Source organism: Balaenoptera borealis (genome assembly GCF_965194805.1).
Source record: "Balaenoptera borealis genome assembly, chromosome: 7".
Classification (NCBI taxonomy): domain Eukaryota; kingdom Metazoa; phylum Chordata; class Mammalia; order Artiodactyla; family Balaenopteridae; genus Balaenoptera; species Balaenoptera borealis.
The window spans coordinates 116,511,199-116,529,417 of record NC_138864.1 but is presented as its reverse complement, the minus strand read 5'-3'; the positions used below and the strand labels follow the sequence as shown (position 1 = coordinate 116,529,417).

The window sequence follows — 18,219 nt, the reverse complement described above, 5'->3', positions numbered from 1 at the left end:
GGGTTCGAGTCCTGGTCTGGGAGGATCCCACGTGCCGCGGAGCGACTGGGCCCGTGAGCCACAATTACTGAGCCTGCGCGTCTGGAGCCTGTGCTCCGCAACAAGAGAGGCCGCGATAGTGAGAGGCCCGCACACCGCGATGAAGAGTGGCCCCCGCTTGCCACAACTAGAGAAAGCCCTCACACAGAAACGAAGACCCAACACAGCCATAAATAAATAAAATAAATAAAGATACATGAAATTGCTAAAATTAAAAAAAAAAAAAAAAATATGGGACATGCTCACCATCCGTCCTTTAAAAAAAAAAAAAAAAAAAAAAAAAAGATGAGGAAGCTAAAGCCTGGAGAAGGGCTTTACCTGAGATCACACAGAGAGAAGCAGACCCAGTTTTCCTGAGGCCCAGCCTGTGTTCTTTTTAACTCGGTGACACATTACTCCAGGGTTTGAAAGTATAGTAATGGAAATACGGCAGCCCCCTCCTACTAAGTCTCACCAGGCCCCAGACTAGATCCTTTCACTCACGTTCCTGGGATTGATGCACAGTAGGGGAAACGCTTTGCTTGCAATGCTAAAGGCTGCTGATGGGCTCATCCTTCAAATTCCTGGGGTCTATCCAACTCTGGAAACTCATCATTTACACTTCTGGTAGCATCTTAGAGGAAGCTCTGTGCTTGCTTCTTACTGGTTGCTAGGTGAGTTGGGAGGCTGCCCAGCACAGTAACCCCAAGGAGGGCACAAGGGCTTTGTAGCAACCGGAACCACAGTGTCTTCTCCAGGAGAACTTACGCGGTCACAAGTGTATCCGGATGTCTCTGGACTGATGCTTCGACCCTCAGGAACCACCACAGAACTGCAAAGCATTCTGAGACCCGACCCTTCTCCCCTGTGCCCATCTTTTAACCTTGTGTCCCAGCCAACCTCCCACTGGGGCATCTCCTCCCCCCCACTGCCCCCCCCCCGCTTTTGTACAGGTTGATCACAGCTGCGGGCCCTGGTGTTCCTGTCCATCCATCACCCCCACTGTAATGGGAGCCAGCTTCCAGGGCTCTCTTCCTAGGACTTCCTTCAAAAACACTGCCTGTCCTCCAACCAGCAGATGCTCAGTAAGGCTACACATTAAGGGGCAAGTGAACTTGAAGAGTCATCCTTAGCATCCCCAGAACCACAGACTGTTCTTTGCATATTCCTAAGAAACCACCAATCCCAGCAGGGCCCACCCCCGTGGAAGGCTCCTCTAGCCTTCACGAGTCGGGGAATAAAATTTCGACAGGCTACCCTCAGAATAACCCCTTCTTTTCTCTTCCACCATTTATTTTGGGGGAAGAGCTGCCACTAGCTGTATTATTTACAGAATCTGACCTTTCCTTTTAGTGTTTCAAGAGGCAGAACTTTTTTTTAGAATATTGGTGGGGCTGGAGAGCAAGAGGGATGTGACGCTGCCAGCACTGCCCACCTGCCATGTGGCTCCTGACACTCTGGGCTCCACAGGTGCCAGCTAACGAGGTGGCAGTGGGAACCAGGTGTGGAACATTGGGACCCAGCTGCAACAGCGAATCAGACTATTCAAAAAACAAACAAACAAACAAAAACCACTTGTTAGGAGAAATCACAAACAGTGGCAGCACCTACCTACATGGCCAACAGGTGACGCAGCTGAGTTGTCATCAAACTGAGTACAGTTGTCCTTTAGCTCCCTGCGTTCCAGTTAAATGAATGAATTTCTTCTTTCTTTCCGTGACGTTTATTCACCGGTCTGATGTATCCAGCGCTGGCGTTGCTCATCATTGTCTTCTCAACTTGTTCCAACGCCTTCCCGGTCCAGTTGGTTCACACTCACTGCACCTAAGCCGGCACACCCTGTCCCCCGACCCCGGCCCTGCAGGGCTTCCAACAGGAGACACAAAGCGCTGCAGCAGCACAGAGAAGGGAGAACCCATTAGACTTTCTCCTTCTAGGATGAGGCCAAAAGAAAGCAGAAGGGCGGGAGACCTTTTCTTTGAGTTGGGAAAAAAACAGTTGAACAGTTGTATTTTTCTATTGCAGCGACTGAGAAAAACCCAAAGGCTTCTGGCCGTGCCTCTTCGTACCTCCATTCCTCAGTCTGTATCTCTTTACCGCCCCCAGTCTGCAGGACTCCTCTGTCCCCACCCTGCCCCCATCCTGAATGCAGAGGTTACTTTAACCTCTTTTATTTTATTTATTTATTTTATTATTATTATTATTTTAATGTTATTTACTTATTTGTTTGTTTATTGGCTGCATTGGGTCTTCGTTGCTGTGCACGGGCTTTCTCTAGTTGCGGCGAGCCGGGGCCACTCTTCGTTGTGATGCACGGGCTTCTCATTGCCGTGGCTTCTCCTATTGTGGAGCATGGGCTCTAGGCACACAGGATCCAGTAGCTGGGGCTCGCGGGCTCTAGAGCGCAGGCTCAGTAGTTGTGGCACACGGGCTTAGTTGCTCCGTGGCATGTGGGATCTTCCCGGACCAGGGCTGGAACTCGTGTCCCCTGCATTGGCAGGCAGATTCTTAACCACTGGGCCGCCAGGGAAGTCCCTACTTTAACCTCTTTTAGCCTCGGGCTTGTTAGCTATAAAATTCAAAAGACGATGCACTCCTTCTCTAAAATCACTTCCAGGTCTAAAATTCTGTGATTCTATAACCTCCCTGGAGTCAAAAATGCTCAAATCACACCTCTGAAATGTAAACGGACTCTTTTTTTTTTTAATATTTATTTATGTATTTATGTATTTATTTATTCTCGGCTGCGTCGAGTCTTAGTTGCGGCATGCAAGATCTTTCGTTGCAGCCCACGGGCTTCTCTCTAGTTAGGTGCAGGCTCTCTAGCTGTGGTGTGGGCTCCGTAGTTGCGGCACGTGGGCTTAGTTGCCCCCCAGCATGTGGGATCTTAGTTCCCCAACAGGGATCGAACCCACGTCCCCTGCATTGGAAGGCAGATTCTCAACCACTGGACCACCAGGGAAGTCCCCTGTCAACGGACTGTTAAACATGAGTGCTGCATTTTTATTCTCCTTTAGTGAATTGACTAAAGTGAGAGTTTCAAAGACTTGCTGAAGAGACCATGGATGACAGCGTCCGTGGCCTGGACCATCGCATGATCCACTCTTTTCCAAGTAATATTTAGGAACTTACAACAAATGTGCTATAAAAAGAGGTGGATTTCATACACAAGGCTTCCTTCAGGGAATTCCTTCTTAGGGTCTCTTTTAAGGGACTCCCTCTAGTCACTTGGAAATGAAAACCAACATCCCAGTAAAACATGTAAATGTCAAAATTCCAACTCAACCATCACTGTCTACCTGTCTCCACCCCCCGCCCCCACCAGTTCTCTCATCCAAATCATTGGCTTCCGAGCCTTTTTACTGCAGTCCCCAATAAGAAATACATTTTAGGGACTTCCCTGGTGGTCCAGTGGTAAACAATCCGCCTTCCAATGCAGGGGACGCGGGTTCGATCCCTGGGCGGGGAACTAGGATCCCACTTGCCGCGGGGCAACTAAGCCCGTGCGCCACAACTACTAAGCCTGCGCACCTCAGCTAGGGAGCCCACGTGCCACAAACTACAGAGCCCATGCACTCTGGAGCTCACACGCCACAACTAGAGAGAAGCCCACGCACCGCAACGAAAGATCCCGCATGCCGCAACAAAGATCCCGCGTGCCACAACTAAGACCCAATGCAGCCCAAAAAATAAATAAATAATTTTTTAAAAAGAAATACATTTTACATTCAGACCCAATATACTACCCACATAATACACACAGATAGTTATTTACAACTGGAAAAAAATGCAGCATGTTCTCTTATTTTCTATTCTATTCTTCTTGTGGTAGTTGTTTTTTTTTTTTTTAAATTTATTTATTTATTTATTTATGGCTGTGTTGGGTCTTCGTTTCTGTGCGAGGGCTTTCTCTAGTTGCGGCAAGTGGGGACCACTCTTCATCGCGGTGCGCGGGCCTCTCATTATCGCGGCCTCTCTTGTTGCGGAGCACAGGCTCCAGACACGCAGGCTCTGTAATTGTGGCTCACAGGCCTAGTTGCTCCGCGGCATGTGGGATCCTCCCAGACCAGGGCTCGAACCCGTGTCCCCTGCATTGGCAGGCAGATTCTCAACCACTGCGCCACCAGGGAAACCCTGGTAGTTGTTTTTAATGCTAATAACAACCCACTGAAATTATTTCAAGACCCCACAATGGGCTGTAAATACAGTCTGCAAAAACCTGTTTTAGACACAACTATCCTTGTTTATATTTTAATGTCCTTCTAGTTTTCTAAGTCATGACCTCACACCCATAGTACTTGAGCAGATCAACTTTGTAGACTCGCCACACACAAATACAGATTAGTCCTAAAAATCAAAAAGTTTTAGAATAAAGTGAATTCAACACATTCAGTGATCTATAGATCAAGGAAATTAACATAAATGGTAAGCAATTCACTAAAAGTATCAACGTTCTTGATATCTAGGAGAAAGTGATGCCTTAAGAAAAAAAGCTTCTGTGCTTTTCAAGAAGATCCTTTGAAAGGCAGAAGTCACTTCACCCCAAGCTGCTGGCTGAATTATTGATGTTGCTCTCCTTGGTATAAGTCTGAACTTTAGTCTGTCTCACCCTTACTCAGCTAATAAAGAAGGTATTATAGTGATAAAAAACAAAACGTTGGGGTAACATCTTTCTCATTTTGGGGGTGATCATTTGAAAGAAAACACAAGACCAAATGTCAGTGAAATATGCGGATGCTACGCTATTAAGAGGCATTTCATGACTCCAGTGAGTATTAGGAGATTGATTATTTGCTAAGATAGAGAACAGGAAGGTTAGGAGACATGCTGATAAATGGACGAGATTCAACATTACCCTTATTAGGTTAGGGGCCCCAAAGTGGGAGCAGGATAGAAAAGAGGGCTAGTGTATATTTTAAGGATTTCTCAGGGGGTACTAGATTTAGAGGAACTCACTAGATTCAGAGGAATTTAAATGATTTGGGGGGGGATTGCTTTCTTTTTTATATATATAAGTTTATCTATTTATTTTTGGCTGCGTTGGGTCTTTGTTGCTGCGCGCGGTCTTTCTCTAGTTGTGGAGAGCGGGGGCTACTCTTCATTGCGTTGTGCGGACTTCTCATTGCGGTGCCTTCTCTTGTTGCGGAGCACAGGCTCTAGGCGCGAGGGCTTCAGTAGTTGTGGCACGCTGGCTCAGTAGTTGTGGCTCACGGGCTCTAGAGCACAGGCTCAGTAATTGTGGCACACGGGCTTAGTTGCTCCACAGCATGTGGGATCTTCCCAGACTAGGGCTCGAACCTATGTCCACTGCAGTGGCAGGCAGATTCTTAACCAATGTGCCACCAGGGAAGCCCTGCTTTTTTTATTGCAGTAAAATATACATAACCATAAAATTTACCATTTAAATCATTTTTAAGTGTATGATTCAGTGGCATTAAGTACATTCACAGTGTTTGCAACCATCACTACTATCCCTTTCCAGAGCTTTTTCATCATCTCAGCTGTGACTCTGTACCCTTTAAGCAACAATGCAACACTCTCCCTTCCCCCAGCCCCTGCTAACCTCTATTCTACTCTGTCTCTATGGATTTGCCTATCCTAAGTCCCTCATATAAGTGGAATCATACAATATTTGTCTCTTTCTGCCTGGCTTAATTCATTTTTTTTAAATATTTATTTTATTTATTTATTTTTTAGGCTGTGTTGGTCTTAGCTGCAGCACGCAGGATCTTCTTTGAGGCATGCAGGCTCTTCGTTGGGGGGCGTGGGCTTCGCTCTAGTTGTGGCGCTTGGGCTCTCTAGTTTGTGGCACACGGGCTCTCTAGTTGAGGTGTGGGACCTCAGTAGTTGTGGCGTGTGGTCTTAGTTGCCCCGCGGCATGTGGATGTTAGTTCCCCAACCAGGGTCCAAACCCACACCCCCTGCATTGTAAGGCAGATTCTTTACCACTGGACCACCAGGGAAGTCCCTAGCCTATATCTTTTAATCCACCTCTTTTCTCCTTAAGTAAACCAGAGCTAAGTGATTTTTTTAAATGGCCTCAGGAAAGTTTTATGACAATGAGATTATAGGTGCCTGACATCATGGGAACCTAGTAAAGGAGCATTCATCTATCCAGAACTCAGCTTCCCTGCAACTTTGCGTAAACAGAGCACAGCTGAGAACTAGGGCAAATGTTCAAAAGATGTCCTAACAAATGAAATGCTGGTTACAGGGCCCTGAAGATGACTTGGTATACTCACAGACGAATCCACTGGGCCCTCACTTTTGTTTTATTCTTACCTTAGACATTTCTAACAAGCTTCTAAAGTTTCCAATCCCATAGCATTTTAGAAACAGCATATTAGAATGAGAGGAGAGGGAAGCAGCTGTGAGCAGGCTCAGTAGCGATAAGAAACGATTGCAAGGGAGAAGAGAAAGTCTGCTCTCACTCATCTCGGAAGGCCGCCAGTCATCACTGTGCTGCGGCTCCGTAGGACTGATATCAAAGTGATAATCCCAAGTAATCCACCCTTCATTCAACAAACTGAGTCTGAATCCAGGCACTGAGCAAAGCGCTGTGGATCACGCACGATTAATAAGGCCCCGCGTTTGCCAATAAAAGGCTACATTATGGGACTTCCCTGGTGGTCCAGTGGGTAAGACTCCACGCTCGCAATGCAGGGGGCCTGGGATCGATCCCTGGTCAGGGAACTAGATCCCACATGCATGCTGCAACTAAAGATCCCAGGTGCCACAACTAAGACCCAGCACAGCCTAAATAAATAAATATATATTTTTAAAAAAAAAGGCTACATTATGATCATTCTGCGTTAAGAGAGACTATTTCTCTGAATGGTGTTATTTTTCTATGTTTTGGGTTCTGGGCAAGAAGCAACTGTATGTGAGTTTTGCTTTTACACAAACCGAGCTGTTTGGAGCGGACGGCTGCACATGAATACTGAAGGACTTACCCTGTTTTCCCTTGATCACACCTAGGTTTTCATGCTTGGCGGAGAGACTGTGTGTTTGAATACAAAGCATCTTCAATAAGAGAAGGAGTACCCATGAGAAGAGAGGCTTTTGTTGTTTGGTGGTGTTTGGGGAGGGAGGGGGAGTGGGAGCTGGAGTGTGAACAGCTCTCTCTGGCCCCTGTGGAGGCTGCCCACCTCCCCTAAATCGGCCCTTTCTCCCCTCTCTCCCCGCTGCAGCACCCTGTCCAAGTGCTGCCACGCGATGGTGGCGGTCATCTACCCCTTCACCTGGCAGCACACCTACATCCCCGTGCTGCCCCCTGCCATGATCGACATCGTGTGCTCGCCAACCCCCTTCCTCATTGGGCTGCTCACCAGCTCGCTGCCGCTGCTCAGGGAGCTGCCACTGGAAGAGGTGAGCTCGGGGAGGTCCCCTGTGCCCTGCCTGTGGGCCGGGGCAGAGGGCAGGTGCTGGCTGTGGCTCTGCCAGCCTGCAGGGTCGGGGAGCAGGGGGACCCCACAGCTTTGTCTGGGAGTTCGCCGCCCCAAGCCGGCTTCAGTAGACCCCCAGTGACTGCAGACTCGGTTTCCCCTCTAGATGAACCTACTGCCATTTATACGCATTGAGAAGGGCAGCAATCAACAATTTACCCAGATTTTAATACACCTAATCCATAAAGCGCCATCCACCCTATCCTTCCCTTCTCCACCCCGCAACACCGAGGGAAGAAAGCACACAAAGAGCTAACAATAACTGGAAATTATCTTTGGGCTAATAACGAAGTCTTGACAAAGACTGTGCTCCTACAAGGAGGTCCTTTTTCATATCAGTTAAAAAGACAGCAACCAAAATGTTTTTAATGATGGAGTTCCGGATTTTCAAGTTAGCATCCAAGTGAGGAAAGCCCTTGGCATTTCTGTGGTTATTTAGTCGCAGCCCCTTCCTCTAAACAGTCTTTGTCCCCGTGTACTGAGAACTTCTAGCAGTCAGAGCAGAACTGTGGGGGCTGAATGACGCTGCGCCGTCCTGAACCCCCAGGGAACCCCTGGCCCTGAAATCCTCCCCATGTCCCCAGATGCAGCTCCTCTAATTGCCCAGATAGTCCTAAATTCCCGTTAAATATCAACCATCAGACTCAGGTCTTCGAGTGTGGGTTTGTGAACTGCAAAGAGTTTGCCTGGGTGCCCTCGATCCCACACATGGCTCAGTTCCACCCCAGGAGAAGGTGTGAGAAGGAAGGAGAGTGCTCTCTTAACTCCTGGGCCAGGTGTCAGAGCCCATGATTCCCGCTGCTGGTGGAATCATGGTGGCCATCCAGGCCCCTGCTCATCCTCCATCATAGCCAGTGGCCCACGCTGAGGCCTGGGGCTCGGCCGCTCGCATGATCCTATGAGTGAGCGCCTCCTTAAGTTTCGCGCCCTAGGCCCTTCACTTGCTTCACCCTGGTTGTGGCTCTGGGTCTCAGCCTCACTCTCAGGAGGGAGGAGGGAGGTGCTTTAGCCTGAAAGCCTTGACTCATGGAAGCCCAGCACCTGTAGCTTGACTTACTCTCCCGTTGGGTCCAGTCCTCTGGGTCTCTCCCCTCCTACCCCATTAAAACAAATGACAGGGCTAAGTGTGTCACTGGGAGGTAGGAGGAGGGAGGCTTGGGGGGTGGGTGAGTGGCAGAACCAAGTGGAATGGGAACGATGGGGGGCTCTAGCCTCTGGCGCCTCCTCAGTGACCCACACACTAAAAAACGGTCTGAGCGGCTTTGCCTTAGCCAGTCCGGGAACAGGGCAGGGAGTCCAGCCTGTGGGCCACACATGTCCCAGCCTGCAGTTACAGTGTTGAAAGTGTGCATTTATGGAAAGCCCTTTCCCGCACCTCCCCTCTTCATCATTTGTGGCTACGGTGGCAATGTCAGGAAACCACAAATGGCCCCCTCCACCCCCAGCCCTGCTGCCACTCTGGGTGCCAAGAAGGAGGAAGGCTAAGAGTCCATCTCTGTATCCCGGAAGCCCTGGTAACAATAATAGTCCCTTTTCCTTATCTCATAGGTCCTTGTGGTCGACCTTGTCAACAATCGGTTCCTCAGACAGGTGAGTAAGAAGTGCAGCTTCAACTCACTGCTTGCTCTGTTTTCACCTCCTTGTTCGGAGCTCGGCTTTCCAGCTACGGAAAGGCTCCCTTATGTGCCTGAAGTTGCACAACATGTCGGGGGGCTTGGGCAGCCCTGGCCAGGGCTCAACTGAGGATAGGACAGAAGACGGGGCCAAAGAGGAGGGCTTTGGACAAAGGGGTGATTCCCATGTGTTCTGTCACAAAACGGTTTACTGACAATTAGAATCTTTGTATAGGTTATAACTATAGACACTTGTCTTGCTTCAACATGCTTTTCAGTGACATTTGATAACAAATTTCATGATATAACATGAAGTGGAAAAATCAGGATGCAAAATTGTATACATTATTTTGCTGACCTTGTTTTTTTAAAAAAAAATAGAAACAAGAAAGAGAAAAAAAAAAAATATATATATATATAACGCTAAAAAAGATTGAAAGGAAAACTCACCAAAACATTAATTCTGGTTGTCTTGGGGTGGGAGACTGAAAAGGAGACAGATTATGAGTGATTTTTAATTGTTTTGATACTTTCATATATTTTCTATAATGATTATAAACTACTTTCATTATCAGAGAAAGTAATACACAGTTAGTTTCTTGTTAGCACTTGCCAGAAAGGCCTGACTCCTATCAGATCTTACAAAGGATCATTACATAAAGGCTTTCTGAAGGGCATCCTGAAGGACTGCTTTTACACTTGGAATGGCCACTGAAAAATTATACATGTTAATGCCTTTTTTTTTAATCATTAGTTCCATCTACTTTCACTTCCCACAGGCCCTCTGGGTAGGCCCATCCCCAAGGCCTTCCTGCTTTGAGACCCAGATCATAAAGCCAGCTTTGAATAATACTGGTCATCTGCCCTGACCCGAGTTCCCGGGTTAGAACTAGCCACCCCATGGGGTGGGGGGTAGGGGACAGTGGGAAACATTGATTGAGGAACCACTAGGTGCCAAGCACTTTCACAAATTAATTGTGTTGCATTTAATCTCCCCCCACCAGCTTTATTGAGATATTATTGACACATATCATATGTAAGTTTAAAATGTACAACATGATGATTTGATGTACATACACGCTGAGAAATTATAACCACAGTACGGTTAGTTAACCCCCCATTGCCTCACATAATTATTTTTCTTGTGTGGTGATAACATTTAAGATCTACTCTCTTAACAACTTTCAAGTGTATGTTAACTATGGTCACCAAACGGTACATTAGATTACCCAGAATTTATTCATTTTATAGCGGGAAGTTTGTACCCTTTGACCAATATTATTTCCCCATTTCCCTCACCCCTCAGCCCCTGGTAACCACCATTCTACTCTCTATTTTTATGAGTTCAGTTTATATATATATATAACTTTTTCTTTTTTTTTGCTGTGCCACGGGGCTTGCAGGATCTTAGTTCCCTGACCAGGGATTGAACCCAGGACCCTGGCAGTGAGAGCGCTGAGTCCTAACCACTGGACCACCAGTGAATTCCCTGAGTTCAGTTTTTTTAGATTCCACATATAAGTGAGAACATACAGTATTTACCTTTTGCTGTCTTATCTACTTCACTTAGCATTAGTCTATCCATGTTATCACAAAAGTCAGTATTTCTTTCTTTTTTATGGCTGAATAATATTCTACTGTGTGTATGTGTATGTATGTGTATATATACACATACACATGTATACACACGTACATACACATCTATAAAAACGTCTATTCATGTCCTTTGCCCATCTTTTTTTCTATTGAGTTGTATGAGTGCCTTATATATTTTGGATAGTAACCCCTTATCAGATATATGCTTTACAAATATATTCTCCCATTCTGTAAGTTGCCTTTTCATTTTGCTGATTGTTTGTTTTATTGTGCAGAAGCTTTTTAGTGTGATGTACTCTCACTTGTTTACTTTTGCTTTTGTTACTAGTGCTTTTGGTATCAGATCCCCAAAAATTATTGCTAAGATCAATATCAAGGAGCTTTTCACCTATATTTTCTTCTAGTAGTTTTACAGTTTCTGTTCTTACATTTAACTCTTCAATCCAATTTTTTTTAATCCACATAATTTTTGTGAGTCATATAAGATAGGGGTCCAATTTCATTCGTATAAGATAGGGGTCCAATTTCATTCCTTCGTATGTGGATGTCCAGTTTTCCCAACACCATTTATTTAAGAAACCATCCTTTCAGACTTCCCTGGTGGCACAGTGGTTAAGAATCTGCCTGCCAGTGCAGGGCACACGGGTTCGATCCCTGGTCCGGGAAGATCCCACATGCCGCGGAGCAACTAAGCCCATGTACCACAACTACTGAGCCTGTGCTCTAGAGCCCACAAGCCACAACTACTGAGCCTGCATGTCACAATTACTGAAGCCCATGCACCTAGAGCCCATGCTCCGCAACAAGAGAAGCCACCGCAATGAGAAGCCCACACACCGCAGGGAAGAGTAGCCCCCGCTCGCCGCAGCTAGAGAAAGCCCGCACACAGCAATGAAGACCCAGTGCAGCCAAAGATAAATAAATAAATAAATTTATTTTAAAAAAAAGAAAAAAGAAACCATCCTTTCCCCATTAAATATTCAGCTCCCTTGTCAAATATCAGCTGACCATATATGTACAGGTTTATTTCTGGGCTCTCAATTTTGTTCTGTTTGTCTATATGTCTGTTTTTTTGCCAGTACCATACTATCTTGATTACAGTAGCTTCGTGGTAAAGTTTGAAATCAGGAATTATGATGCCTCCAGCTTTGTTCGTCTTTTGTGGTTCCATACAAATTTTACGATTGTTTTTTCTATTTCTGTGAAAAATGTCATTGGAATTTTCATAAGGATTGCATTGAATCTATAGATGGCTTTGAGCAGTATGGACATTTTAACAATGTTTATTCGTTCAATCCATGAGCACAGAATATCTTTCCATTAATTTATATCTTCTTCAGTTTCTTTCATCACCGTCTTATATGGTGCATTTAATCTTCACGGTGAGGTAGATGCTGATTGGTAGCCCATTTTACAGATGGGGAAACTGAGGCTCACATAGCTTGTAAAAAGTGGAATCAAGATTCAAACCTCAGACCTCTAGTTCTAAGTTGTGTTCTTCCCACTAAAGCAGGAACTGTGCCAGGCCTGCCCCACAGTGTCCAATGTGTCCTGCTGGCCAGGACGCAGCCACCATCCCCAGAAGCACTGGGGCGGTGGCCCACCCGTTTTTTCTGCTTTACAGATGGATGACGAGGATTCCATTCTGCCCCGGAAGCTTCAGGTAGCCCTGGAACACATTCTGGAACAGAGGAATGACCTGGCTAGTGACCAGGATGACAGGTCCCCCGACTGCAAGCGTGGTAAATGCTCATGCACCTCCCAGACCGCACCCCCTCTTCCATCATGGAGTCAGGGAGCAAATGGACTCTGAGCATCTGTCCCACTTGGCACTGGGTTAAGCAGGAAAATAGGCAAGAGGTATACAAGGAGAGAGGCTGGGTGCTCATCCCCTTTATCAGGACCTCATTCTAACAATGAGTTGTGGGGAAGACTTTTCCCACCCCATTTTGGCCCTAAAATATCTGTTTAAAGGTGGGGAAGAAGTGACATGCTCACTGTGGGTAATCTTTTTCGTGGATCATTGCAGTTTGCCATCCAGGGAGCTAGCATCCTTGTCTTAGTGACTGGCTTGTCCCAAAGGCTCTGCCTCAGCCCTCTGCCCTCACCGGTCCTGGTCCTTCCCCATTTTGCTCAGGCCCTGAGTCCAGCCCCTTGAACGAGGTGGTGTCTGAAGCCTTCGTCCGCTTCTTTGTGGAGATCGTGGGCCACTACTCGTTGTTCCTGACGGCAGGCGAGCGAGAGGAGAGGACCCTGCAGCGAGAGGCCTTCCGCAAAGCCGTCTCCTCCAAGAGCCTCCGCCGGTTCCTGGAGGTCTTCATGGAGACCCAGACGTTTCGGGGCTTCATCCAGGAGCGAGAGCTGCGCCGGCAGGATGCCAAAGGTCAGGAGGCATGTTCCCTGTTGGGGGCTGAGGCAGCCGGAGGTGCCCAGACCCCGGGTGGGTGTTGAGCAGGGAGGAAGGTCGGGGGCCAGGGCACAGATGGGAACAGCATGCGGCCTCCTCTGGAGGACGTTCATTCTCGCCACCTCTGAGCTGGGGAAACTGCCCCTGCGTCCTGCCGTCTCCTCAGGTGTCACTTCCCCTCTGCTGCCCATTCCCAGAACCACACTGCAGGTTCTGGCGGCAAGTTTCCTCCTGTTCTATTCTCCCCAGCTGGACAAAACTCTCAAAGACACCCTTCCTTTCCCCTCTCTGTGGTGCCTCTTCTCCTTTTCCTCAGACCTCCTCTGGTTCCCTCTGCCCTTCTTCCTCCCCCTCTCCTCTGGGACCTGGGGATGGGATAGAGGAGGATAGGATGGCCCCACGCCCTCGGCTGTATGTGGTGCCACTGAGCCCAGCGGGCTGGCCATGGGGGAGGCAGGACGGCAGAGACTCCCCCAACCTGCGGAGTTTGTGGGTCATCGCTCCACAAGACCACCCACCCCCGCCCCACCCCTCGCTCCCTGAGGTTCCCCTGTCTCTCCTAGTCTCCGTGTCCCTGTTGCTGGATTCTGTCATGCTTGTAGTGATGGAGGAGCAGGGAGTGTGCACCAGGAGAATGAAACCATTCCCATCTCCTTCTCACATCGTTTTAAGTCCTTTTGGGAATCTAAAAACTAGAAATGTCAGCAAAGGCTATCCCAGATGGGAGCTGGACCCGAGAAGGGGAAAGATGCTCAACACTGTGAGGAGATGCCTCACAGTGACCAGGGGTGGGGGCCAGGGAAGCAGCTGGCCCAGGCCTCGGTGTCCTCTGGGGCTGCGATTGCAGAGACTGATCTGAGGAACCAAAGCTCTACATTCCCAGAGCTCTTTGCAAGGCAGAAAGGGAGTCTGCCACACTTCAGGTGTTCTGATGAGTGCTATCTGAAGAGACAAAAGAAAATGGATTAGCGAGTATGAGTCCCACAACTCCTGATGAAAGGATTCCTTTTAATAGAAGACCTGCTGGGTACACAGATCACTATTCGATAGAGAGAGCGAGACATATGGCTTAAAAGTAGCACAGAAGGAGGCCCCTGTCTGTGGAAGATCACTAGGAGATGAAGACAGGGTGCCTGAGGCTCCAGTCCCGGGTAAGAACTGAAGGACCCTCAGAGGTGACCTGCCCACCCTCCTGAGTCTGCAGATGGCAGCCGGGTTCCCAGGAGGCCAAACCGCTTGGCCAGGGGCCCTCTTGTGGGAGAATGCGAGGAAAAGGGAGCTCTCAGGAGCTCCTGAGAGCCAGGGCTGTCTGGTTCATCTTTGAAACCGCGGGCCTGGCACAGTGTAGATGCTTGGAAGGCGTTTGTCCAGTAAAAATAGGGTTTCACATACGAGCTAGCTTTACAGCTTTCCAAAGACAGTTATTGCACAGCTTGGACAATTATAAGGGCAGTAAAAGCCCTTATAAATCTCATGATTCAGAGCATGTTTATGGGAGCAACTTCATCTCAGAAGCAAGGTTTCTCTTTTCTATGGCAGTAAGGAAATGGATATGTTTAGAAGCACGAAGAGAAGGAACTAAAACGGCTGGGATTTCTCTTGTCAACAGGTCTTTTTGAGGTCCGAGCCCAAGAGTACCTGGAAACACTGCCCAGTGGAGAACACAGTGGTGTCAACAAGTTCCTGAAGGGACTAGGTGAGGCCTAGGGGTCTCGGTTCCCATCAGCAGCCTCCGGGCCATGGGGTCTTGGCCAGTTCCCTCCCCTAGAGCCGGGGCCTATTAATGCAGAGCTCTGAGGCCTGCACCGAGTGGGCCAAGTCAGCATTTTACCCACCTGCTCTAATCTGTCCCCAGATCGTAAGCAAAGGACACAAATGGCCCCCTCCCTGCTTTCCTGGGCCCCTGGCTGTCTTGCTGTTCTTTCACTATTATCTCCCACACTCTTAAATCTTCTGGGGTATTGGGCTTAGAAGCATGATGAATGGAAGCAGAGAAAGGTGTCTGGCAGTAAAGACCTGGACCAGCCTCCAAATGATGCCCCTAAAAAGTGGAAATGTAAGAATTTTAATAAGGACTGCAGTTTAATCAGGAAAAAGGCCCTTACTAGGAAAGGGAGGAGGAGAAGAAAACGAAAAAGATGAAGGAGGAAGCAGGCCCCAGTAAGGAAGAACTGCGGTGAGGAGGACCCCACGGAGGACTTGCAGGGGGCGTGCTGGTGCCTCAGCCAGGATGGCCAGCTGCCTGGGAAGGGACGACCTACCTCCCGCGCTGCTGGGAGTTTTCTCCTCACTTGGCTCTCAGGGGTGTGTTACAGTCAGTGCTTCCTGTATCACCATTTCAGAAGCAACATCTACAGCTCTGACATTCTTCCTTTCAAAACTGCCCCAAGTCTGAGGAAGATCCCTTTTCACGGGGTGGTGCACGAGGAGTGCAAGGGGGCAAACAGGCAGGGCGAACTCCCTCAGCTTCTCCTGAGCTCTGGGGTGAAGCTCTGGGGGGTGGGGTGGGGGGTGGGAGGCCACAGCTGTCCGCACTGCCTCTGGGGTGAAAAGGGCAGGATTTAACTCAGCCCTTTTGTCTGCCTGGTGAAATGTTCTCGCTTTCTTTTTTTAGGCAATAAAATGAAGTTTCTCCACAAGAAATAGCCCTCAATCCAGCCTCCAGGGAGAACTTTTCCTAGGGCAACCACGTGTTTTAAAAACAGTCCTGGTGGTCTTTCTGAAACGTTGGGTCCTTGGTTGTCCCAGGGGCTGGGATAAAGGCCGGCGTGGTTTCCGGCCACCCCTGGGCTCTCCCCAGGACCTGGGACCCCCGAGCCACCGGAAGGTGCCGCTTCTTTAGAACAGCACTGGAAATGGGACCTGAGACCAGGCACATTCAAACGGATTGTTTTGGTTGTTGGTTTTGGGTTTTTAAAATTTTTTTTATCTTAGATATTAAAAAAAAAAAAGAAAAGTGTTTGGGTTTTCCTTTTGTTATGCCAAGGCTAAGACAGCTGTCCTGCCCTGTGTCATCTCTCCCTGGTTCATCCTGCCTGGCACTTGTGCTCTGGAGCCAAGAGGAGGCGATGGGAAGGAGCGGCCCCCAGGTGCTCCTCTGGGCAGAACCGGGGACCGGTGCGGGGGTGAAGGGGGGCGCACTGTGGCGACGCCTACAGACACTACAGACACCACACCACAGGCGTCGGGACGGGAGTCCTCTTGGGGAAAGGGCTGGCAGGTAGTGGAGTGGAGTCAAATCTGTGCTGAAAAGGAAGGAAGCGAACAGTAAAAGGGTTTGGTTTCCTGGGATGAGCCGTGCTTTCAGGCTGGCTGGTGATGCCACCTGGCGGCCGAGGCCACTTGCTGTCATGCCACTGACTCTTCTGGTCCCAAATGGACCTGACTTTTCTGGACGGCCTCTTTCCTCTTAGAAGCCATAGAGCCGTCCCCTGCCCGAGCAGCCCATGACTTTTAGAGGTACACACAAAAAGAGGAAATCTCCTCGTAAGATCTGTTAATAAAATATTCTTAGGGTCCTAAAGTTTATGGTGCTGCCTAGAGCCCATCTTAAAACATGTGAGCCACTGCTTTGAGCCCTTTCCTATTTATACTGTATGAAATTTTCCCATCTCAACGTAGGGACCCAGAGCAGCGTACGCGAACTAGTGCATGTGCAGGATGAATGCAGGGACTTTTGTTGTTGATGTTATCAAGGAGCATCAAAACTTTGGGGACAGCCTCCTCAGACTTGTGTGGCCAGAGGGGAAGAAGCAGGGGGTGCAGGAGAAGGCTGCATTCCAGGGGGCGCTGTCCTGCAAGGCCTGCAGTCGGCAGCACAGGCACGTTCTCAAAGCAGGCCTCGGGGCCACCCCGCGGCCAACCCACTGCCTGCACATCCCACTGGTGGATTCCCTCTGGGGGGCACCAGGAACCCTGCAAAAACACACGAAAGGGATGTGCTCTGACCTTGGCAATGGCCCAGGGGCCTGTGCTGCCTGGCAGAGGTTTTGTTTGTTTGTTTGTTTTTAATTTTTTGGCTGCGTTGGGTCTTCGTTGCTGCGCATGGGCTTTCTCTAGCTGCGGTGAGCGGGGGCTACTCTTCGTTGCGGTGCGCAGACTTCTCATTGCGGTGGCTTCTCTTGTTGCGGAGCACGGGCTCTAGGCTCGCGGGCTTCAGTAGTTGTGATGCACAGGCTCAGTAGTTGTGGCTCACGGGCTCTAGAGTGCAGGCTCAGTAGCTATGGTGCACGGGCTTAGTTGCTCCATGGCATGTGTGATCTTCCCAGACCGGGAATCGAACCCGTGTCCCCTGCATTGGCAGGCGGTTTCTTAACCACTGCACCACCAGGGAAGTCCCCTGGCAGAGGTTCTTGACCTTTAGGGAGTTGGGAGCAAGGGGGTCTTCTGAGGAAAAATAAGAACAAGAGGAAAATAAGGAGAGGTTGGCCTCTCATTCTACATTAGGGGTTCTTAACTAAAGTCATGGACCCCCCAAATTGTATCTGAGATTTGGTGTGTCCATTCGTTTTTGGGGAGAGAGGATCCATAGTTTACATCAGATTCTCAAAGGGGTCCAAGGCCCCCCAAAAGGGTAAGAATGAGACTATGCATAACAATTAACCTGGGTAGATATGTGTGGTTGGGGGTTGGGGGAAGACTGAAAGAGAATCTCTGAGTGTTTGGACTCAGGAATTTGTAACTAACAAGCTCCTCAGATTAGTTAACTCTATTAATACCAATATTCTGCCCAGAGATGATCACTTTTAATATTTTATAATCTACCTTCTTTTCTAACTTATTTCATATTATATTGTTTACACCTCCAAGTGAATAAATATACATCTTTTCAACACCTCTAATGGTCACATAATATTCTATTTTATAGATACACTAAAAGTTATTTTACCAATCCTCTCATGCATGCAATGTATTTCCAATTTTTAATATCATAAGGAGCATTGAGAAAAGCATCTTTGTAAAAGTATCTTAGTACAGGGACTTCCCTGGCAGTCCAATGGTTAGGACTCTGTGCTTCCACCGCAGGGGGCATGGGTTCAATCCCTGGTCGTGGAACTAAGATCCTACAAGCCATGCAGCGTAGCCAAAAAAAAAAGTATCTTAGTCCATTTGCCCTATTTTCATTTTCATTTTTGCTTGA

General features: G+C 48.3%; 1 protein-coding gene across 5 annotated transcripts in view; it reads left to right on the top strand.

Moving 5' to 3' along the window:
- Window positions 1-16,038, top strand: part of DENND2A (DENN domain containing 2A) — a 101,400-nt gene extending 85,362 nt beyond the window's left edge. For all 5 annotated transcript variants that reach the window (XM_082400270.1, XM_082400274.1, XM_082400273.1 and 2 more), the window contains 6 exons: window positions 7,209-7,386; window positions 9,012-9,053; window positions 12,297-12,414; window positions 12,810-13,055; window positions 14,689-14,775; window positions 15,694-16,038. In XM_082400270.1, coding sequence (XP_082256396.1) covers window positions 7,209-7,386; window positions 9,012-9,053; window positions 12,297-12,414; window positions 12,810-13,055; window positions 14,689-14,775; window positions 15,694-15,725 — 703 coding nt within the window. In that variant the 3' untranslated portion in view covers window positions 15,726-16,038. The remainder of the gene's footprint in view (window positions 1-7,208; window positions 7,387-9,011; window positions 9,054-12,296; window positions 12,415-12,809; window positions 13,056-14,688; window positions 14,776-15,693) is intronic.
- The last annotated feature ends 2,181 nt before the right edge of the window (window positions 16,039-18,219 follow it).